The following is an 8,682-nucleotide window of genomic DNA, read 5'->3' on the forward strand; positions in this document are numbered from 1 at the left end:
CATCTGTATACTGTTTAGCTTTGATAGTGACTTTCCAGATGTGTACTAATGCAACGCCATCAGAGATGCAGGTTTATAAACTGAGCGCTGATAAGAAGCTGGATGATCCCTCCCTCCCCTCTTGAGTGTACAGAACACGGCGTCTGTGGTTTCCATAATGAATTTCTCATTTTGATTAATCTGACCACAGAACAGTTTTCCATTTTGTTTTAGTCTATTTTAAATGAGCTTTGGCCCAGAGAAGATGGTGACGTTTCTGGATCGTGTTAACATATGGCTTCATGATACAGCTTTAACTCGCATCTCTGGATTACACAGCGAATTAAGTTTATAGACGATTGTCAAAGAACAAAGAAATGTTAATTTATACATAACAGAAGATGCATGGTTTCCAATAATTCCCAGATCCTGTGATGACGTCCAGATCCTGTCTTTCAGCAGCTGCCATACATAACAGAAGACTGTCGCCTGCAATCAAGACACTTATGAATCCTGTTCCCGCTACCTTCAAACAGTTCCTACTCCCCACCTTGTTAATGTGTGAACTTTCCCACACAACCATAAGGGCATTGCCACCATGTATATAAGATTAACTGTTCTTTTCTTCTGGATCACACTGCCCAGTCTTCTATGAGAGGCTTGTCGGTGGGATCCTTCTCTGCAGACAAGAATAAACCTCTTTTTCTACTTATAATCCAGTCTTCAAGGTATTTATTAAAAGGGTTTTTTCCACCACACGATGATTTCTGAAAGTGTTTCTGAGTCCATGCAGTGATTTCCAGTACAGAATCATGCCTGTTTTAATGCAGTGCTGCCCGAGGGCCCGAAGATCACAAGCATCCAATATTAACCGTCAGCCTCATCCCTAGAGCACAGGGATTTCTCCAGATTCTCTGAATCTTTTCATGATGATATTATGTACTGTAGATGGTGAGGTCATAATTTTACATTGAGGAACATTTTTCTGAAATTGTTCCACAATGTTTAGATGCAGTTTTTTACAGATTGGTGAACCTCTGTCCATCTTTGCTTATGAGAGACTCCAAAATGCTCTTTTTATACCCAGTCATGTGACAGCTGTTTTCTTAATTTTCCAGTCTTTTGTTGCCCCCTCCCAACTTTTTTAAGATGTGTTGCTGCCATCATTTTGTAAATAATTTTCATGAAATGCTAAAATATATTTCAGTATCTAATATGTAGCCTATCAGCTGTATCCTAGAGGTTAAGGTGCTGGTCCAGTAATTAGAAGGTTGCCGGAAACTGATCTTGTAGCCTCACCACTGCCCTTAACCCTCAAATGCTTAGATTGTATACGGTCACAAATGTAAATCACTCTGGATGAAACCATCTGCTAAATGCTGAAAATGTAAATATGTGTTCTATGTTCTAATGCAGTGGTTCTCAAACTTTTCAGACCGAGTACCACCCATTATCAAATCGAAACTTCCAAGTACCACCTATGTTTCTCATCACAGAACCACATAAGGCTCACATTAATTAGGTGTGTGTATATATACAGTATATATATATATATTAGTGATGGGAATTATGGCTTCTTGACGGGAGCTGGATCTTTTGGCTCGGTTCCTTTCAAGGAGCCGTTCAAAAAGTGACTTCACGCTACTAGGTAAACTATAAGACACCCTCGATATTAACATCAAATTTGCATTAAATGTAGGCCTAATTCAAACATCACTTAAATGAGAAAGATTCATTTCAAAAGGCAAAAACACTACAGGGAAGAGGCAGACTGTGGTTGCATTTCATTAAGTTTCAGAAAAATCCTCTCTTGTACAGAGATGTGACTGTGTTTGTTTCTGCTTTAAAACATAAGCACAATGAAATAATCAGATTTAACAGAATTAAACAAGTTTATAGTTTATTTCTCAATTATTTGTAATTATACTACCAGCTCTCTCTCTCTGTGTGTGTGTGTGTGTGTGTGTCTCGCTCTCCGCAATACTGAAAGTGTTTCGGATTTGAATATCGACAATACACAGCCTTTATTACGATTTACGATTAATTCCCCTTTACTGATGGAAGCTGAATGGGTGGATTACAGCCGATAAGAATTGTGCAGAAATAAATGACTTGGCTCCTTTCGTTCATTTCAAAGATCCGTTCAATAGAATCGGCATGTGAGGGAGTGGGACGCGTCTGTTTAGCGGAGCAGCCAGGAACGAGATCAGTGAGCTTCAAACGCAGATCTGATCTGATAAAAGCGAGAGATCTACTGATAACTTTACTGATACCGTTTCGGAAATTTCCAGATGGAAACCGCGAACGTGAAGTATAGACGTAATGAAGTACGGTGTCTGCGTAGCCCCGAATATTTTAAATAACACATTAGTTTTAATACGATTTGTTTTAATTAAACTGATTTTATTAAAACAGAATTATAAGAATTTTATTAGTAATTTACACATTTTGTTATTTTTTTATTTATTATTATTCTTTTTTTTTTTTCGGTGCATGTAATTACTTTTCCGAGATTATCTGGCGTACCACCTCGTGCTGCTTCACGTACCACCAGTGGTACGCGTACCACAGTTTGAGAACCACTGCTCTAATGTAAATAAAATGTGGGTCGATAAAATTTGCATTCTTTTTTTATTTATGTTTATTTATATTTTACACAGGATCCCAACTTTTTGAAATTGGGGTTTTAAAATAAAATGTTGAATTTAATGAAAGTTACCACACAGACTCACCAGGATTCCTTTTATCTTTAAAATGTGACACACACACACACACACACACAGGTTAGAATAAGTTGTGTTTAGGTGGATCAGAACCACTTCATGTTGCTTCACTACATTTATAATAACAGTAAAAAGCTGCTGCTGTGATATTAATGATGAAAATACTTACACAGCTCTTCTGGATTCTTTCACCACTGGCAGCAGCTTCAGAAGACCTTCATCTGATCTCTTATATTTCCTCAAATCAAACTCCTCCAGATCTTCTTCTGAGTTCAGTAACACAAACACCAGCGCTGACCACTGAGCAGGAGAGAGACTGATTCCTCTGAGACAACAAGAATGATCATATATATAATCAGGTTCTATTTTGTTCAGGTAAGTCTGGACCTCCTGCACTAGAGAATGATCGTTCAGTTCATTCAGACAGTGGAACAGATTGATGGATTTCTCTGGTGAGGGATTCTCCCTGATCTTCTCCTTGATGTATTCCACAGCTTCCTGTTTACTGTGAGAGCTACTTCCTGTCTGTGTCAGTAGATCTCGTAAGAGAGTCTGATTGGACTCCAGTGAGAGACCCAGAAGGAAGCGAAGGAAAAGGTCCAGGTGTCCATTCTCACTCTGTAAGGCCTTGTGCACTGCATTCTTGAGGAAATCAGACATGCTGGACTTGGTGAACAGATCAGACAGATCAGTGGTTTGTTGTTCTGTTGGATTTTTGCTGATGAAGCAGATAAATGCAAATAAAGCAGCCAGAAACTCCTGGACGCTCAGATGAACAAAGCTGAAGACCTTCCCCAGGTGTAACCCAAACTCCTCTCTGAAGATCTGGGTGCACACTCCTGAGTACACTGACACTTCTCCGACATCAATACCACACTCTCTCAGGTCTTCTTCATAGAAGATCAGGTTTCCTTTCTCCAGCTGTTGGAAAGCCAGTTTTCCCAGTGCCAGTATCGTCTCTCTGGTCTGGTGAGGGTCAGGGTCACATTTCCCATGATACTTTTGTTCCTTGTGTTTGATCTGAAAGATCAGGAAGTGGATGAACATTTGAGTCAGAGTTTTGGGGATCTCTCCACCCTCTGCTTCACCCAGCATTCTCTCTAGAACAGAGGCTGAAATCCAGCAGAAAACTGGAATGTGACACATGATGTAGAGGCTTCTTGATGACTTCATGTGTTTGATGATTTTACTGGCCAGGTTCTCATCACTGATCCTCTTCCTGAAGTACTCCTCTTTCTGAGGATCACTGAACCCTCGTACCTCTGTTACCTGGCCTACACACTCAGGAGGGATCTGATTGGCTGCAGCTGGTCGAGAGGTGATCCAGAGGAGAGCAGATGGAAGCAGGTTCCCCTTGATGAGGTTTGTCAGCAGCACATCCACGGAGGCTGATTCTGTTACATCCCACACAATCTCATTGTTCTGGAAGTTTAGAGGAAGTCGACACTCATCCAGACCATCAAAGATGAAAATGATCTTGTAGGTGCTGCAGTTTATTGATTTTATTCTTTTAAATTCTGGAAAAAAATACTGAAGAAGCTCCATCAGACTGAGATGTTTCTCCTTAATCAGATTCAGCTCTCTAAAGGAAAGTGGGAACATGAAGAGAACGTCCTGATTGGCTTTTCCTTCAGCCCAGTCCAGAATGAACTTCTGCACAGAGACGGTTTTTCCAATTCCAGCAACTCCTTTAGTCAGCACAGTTCTGATGGACGTGTCTTTAAAGAGGTCGTTACATTTGATGGGTTTCTCCTGTGTTGTTGGTCTCCTGGAGGTCGTTTCAATCTGTCTCACCTCATGTTCAGTATTGACGTCTCCACTCGAACCCTCTGTGATGTAGAGCTCAGTGTAGATCTGATCCAGGAGAACTGATGATCCAGGCTGTGAGATTCCTTCATTAATTCTTTTATATTTCTCTATCAGTTTGGTTTTGAGGTTCTTATGATAAACAGAGACCAGCTCTAATAAACAGAAGAACATGAAGATAAATATTTCACTGTATGTACCAGAGTATAAAATCTAAACTTATTTACTAATCTAATCTGTCTGATCGTCTCTGATATCAGTTTGCTGCTATTAATGTTTTATTAGTATTAGCAAGAATAAAACTGAACTGAATATTAACCAACGAACTACCAGCACGACACACTTCACTATTACACACCTACACTAACTTTCAGAGGTTTGTAAATAATTATAATTTTTCAGTTTTTTTAATTATTGTAGTTTTTAATTAAAATAACATTATATTGTAGATCTTATCAAATGAAAGTGATGGAATAAAACCAGCAGCTCTTACTGGTCTGCAGCATGTTGGCTAAATCTGTCTGGTTCATCTTCTTCAGGACATGTAGAGTGATCTTCAGTACCTCCTCTCTGAAACTACATTGATCCTCCTTATCCTTCACCTCAGAGCATTCTGGGTAACCTGGACTCAGTATCTTCTTATATTTATTCAGCTCATTTTTTAACAGAGTGAAGACTTTCTGCTCCAGCTCCTGATGAAATTACAGTAATTACATATAAAAATGTTAAACCTACACTGGTACAGTCACCAAAATAATTGGTTCCCTAGTAAAGGTACGACGTGGATTAATTAAAACATTAAGTAAAATTTAAAAAAGGTAAAATTAAAACTAAAATGTCTGGATTTATAAGAGTGCCACAACCTTAATTAAAATACTATAACAAAGCGTAGGGGTGTACAGGACAACTAGCAGTTGTTTAGAAGAAACTGACTTTTAGGAGTAGGTTATCTAGTTAGGTTTAGAAATAGAAGTACTGATCGATCGTGTGGTGATATGTTGGTGGATCATGTAACTAACGTATCACACTTGATCACAGTTCCAACACAGCGCTCACATCACTGTAGTTTCCTAATTATTATTTTTAATGAACTGATCAGTGTGTTTGGTGATCTGGTTTGTCACTTTAAACGACCTCTGGTTGTTTCCTGGTTAACTCACACCGTAGAGATACTGTGGGGTCAAATCCCACCTTAGGTCATCAGATAACATTTGTTTCCTTTGGCCTCTGATTATGTTCAGTCACTGCTCTTGGGTCTAGAATCAGCTTGGTGATGAGTCTGTGTACCATCTTTCTTCATCACTCATTACATTTATGAAATATATACTTTAAATAAGATTATTATATTTTAGGATAACAAATAAACTTCTTTCAACCACAAATAATCAATTGTGCCAATAATTTTGAAGCTGACTGTAGATGACTGATGAGTTATTGTTTATTACACCACATAAACTGTAATCCTCTTTGATTAAGCATCACGTCACTGCTAATAGTATAACTGTGGACATTTCTGCAATATTAAAAAGAATAAAATGTTGTAGACGTGACTGATCACACACAAGTTCCACACAGAGTCTCAGATACACACCTTAAATACTGAATCCACCTCATTTCTGCTGCTTCTTTCTGATTTCTTTAATTTCTTTTGTTTTCTGTAAACAATCAAAGCATTAAGTTCAATCTACAACCCCAAATCAGAAAAAAGTTGGGACAGCATGGAAATTCAAATAATAAAAAAAAAACACTTTCTTACGTTTACTTTGACTTTTATTTGATGTCAGACAGGATGAAGCTGAGATATTTCATCTTTTATCTGCTTAACTTCATTTCACTTATTAATAAACATCCATTCCTGCATTTCAGGCCTTAAGATGTGTAACAGTTCGGGGTCGTCATTGTCACATTTTTCCTTTCAAAATCCTCCACACATTCTCTATTGGGAACAGGTCAGGACTGCAGTCAGGCCAGTCTAGTACTCGTACCCTCTTCTTCCTCAGCCATGCCTTTGTAATGTGTGCAGTAGGTGATGTGCAGCACAATACACGTTTCCACTGTGTGATGGTCCATCCTAGATGCCTCCGAGCCCAGAAAAGTGGACGCCGCTTCTGGACATGGTTAACATAAGGCTTCTTTTTTGCACAGTAAAGTGTTAAGTATGATTAGTGCAGTAACTCTGTATTGTAGAGCTGATAAAAGTTTGATAAACTAATCCCTCACCCATGTGGTTATATCAGCTAGTGTTGAGTGGAGGTTCTTGATGGCGTCTGAGGGATGGAAGATCACGAGCGTTCAGATTAAGCTGCACCCTCCACCTTTACACACTGAAATTCCTCCTGATTCCTTGAATGGTTTAATGATATTCTGCACTGTAGAGGGAGAACATGCAAATCCCTTGCAATATTTCTTTGAGGTTCATTGTTTTTAAACATTTTAATCATTTTCTCACACATTTCTTCCTACAGTGCACTTAACATTCTTAAAGGGTCAGACTATATATTTTATAATTCACATTACACGACAGGTGAGACGTTCTTTTTTCTTAATATAGCGCTTTTATTTAGGAAAAAATAGTTCTTACATAGGCAGGAAAATCTATGGCAGACACAAGAGTCAGAACAGCGGATTGGGCGTAACGTTATTATCACTGTTTGCTCCTTTTTCTCCACACTTGTGCTGGATTTACACTGAAGATATATTTAGTAAATAAGTACATGTCCGCGCATGCACGCGCTCGTGTTCGCTTTCTCTTGAACTGATAAAAAAATGTTGATTTTGAAAGACGAGTCGTTTTTCAGTTTCTGCTTGTTAGCTCACAGCTAACGCTAGCCAGTGTGGCTCTTCACTCGTCTCTCTGTGTTATCACCTTACACCAGTGAGCACCCCACAGCCAATCAGTGAGCTCCAACCGCCTACCCCTCCCACCCCTCCCTTACTGTGGATGCGCACATGTCCTAAAGTCTCAGTTTTCAAGGTAAACCTGAAGCAGAAATTTGGCGCTTCACATTTAAAAAATACCGTCACCATTTTTTAATACTGCGGTATACTGTAATACCGTCATACCGCCCAACCCTATACCAAACCATGATTACAATCACCTGTTCACATCACCTGTTTAACATCACATCATTATTTAGTGTTTTCATCTCATTACTAGCACTAAATTAGTGCTAGTACCCCCCCCTTCCCCGTCCCAACTTTTTCTGGAATGTGTTGCAGGCCTGAAATGCAGGAATGGATGTTTATTAATAAATGAAATGAAGTTGAGCAGATAAAAGATGAAATATCTCAGCTTCATCCTGTCTGACATCAAATAAACGTCAAAGTCACAGTAAGAAACTCTGTGTTTATTTTATTTGCATTTTCTATCCTGTCCCAACTTTTTTCTGATTTGGGGTTGCAATAAACATTCAGCAGCTGTTTAACATCATTCTATTGCCAAACTTTATCAGGTTGGACTGGTTGTGAACAACTGAATAAAATAGAAAATACAAGCTGACCTCAGATCAGTAGAAGAATTTCCTTCTCTGAATGTCATGGGATGGATCATTGACTGATCACTCTTCATGGACACACAGCTGGGTTCAGGTGAGTCTGATCTTTTACTTTTCACTGACCTAAAGCACAGAAGAACAATCAGTGGAGATTAAAATGTGATTATTAAAACTGTTCTAATAAAACACTAATAATAGGTGGAAATCTGAATAATATAAAAAGATTTTAGTCACATTTCCTAAAATCATCCTGACCTCAGATCAGTAGAACGCTCTCGGTCACTGAACATTGGTGGTTCTCCCTTTGACCAATCACTCTTCATGGACACACTGCTGGGTTCAGGTGGTTCTGATCTCTCACCCTGAATCAGACTAAAACAAGAACAACACATGAAGAATTTCTGTTTTGCAGGTTCTCCATTATACAACACTTTAAATTTTTTCTCTCTTTAATAATCTGATAACGTCACTGTGAAGATCAGATACAAACTACAATCTGTAATGTGAGTCTAATAAACCAAACTAAACCTCTTAACCTCCACAGAGCCGCCGACACGTCCAACATCAATCCTGTTATTCATATCACAGAATATCTGGAGGACTATCAACTATAAAATGGACATTTGCTTTATTCTATTTACACATTTGATCATGAACATAATAAGGGGATGAAATAGTTG

At 38.7% G+C, this 8,682-nt stretch overlaps 1 protein-coding gene across 1 annotated transcript in view; it reads right to left on the minus strand.

Annotated features, from left to right (window-relative positions):
- The window catches only part of LOC134310010 (NLR family CARD domain-containing protein 3-like), a 45,880-nt gene extending 37,585 nt beyond the window's left edge, over window positions 1–8,295 (minus strand). The window contains exons 1-5 of the mRNA XM_062991517.1: window positions 8,258–8,295; window positions 8,009–8,125; window positions 6,100–6,163; window positions 5,002–5,200; window positions 2,872–4,663 (exon numbers count right to left, since the gene is read on the minus strand). Coding sequence (XP_062847587.1) covers window positions 2,872–4,663; window positions 5,002–5,200; window positions 6,100–6,163; window positions 8,009–8,125; window positions 8,258–8,292 — 2,207 coding nt within the window. The 5' untranslated portion in view covers window positions 8,293–8,295. The remainder of the gene's footprint in view (window positions 1–2,871; window positions 4,664–5,001; window positions 5,201–6,099; window positions 6,164–8,008; window positions 8,126–8,257) is intronic.
- Between the last annotated feature and the right edge of the window lie 387 nt (window positions 8,296–8,682).

This window comes from Trichomycterus rosablanca, chromosome 3 (genome assembly GCF_030014385.1).
Source record: "Trichomycterus rosablanca isolate fTriRos1 chromosome 3, fTriRos1.hap1, whole genome shotgun sequence".
Classification (NCBI taxonomy): domain Eukaryota; kingdom Metazoa; phylum Chordata; class Actinopteri; order Siluriformes; family Trichomycteridae; genus Trichomycterus; species Trichomycterus rosablanca.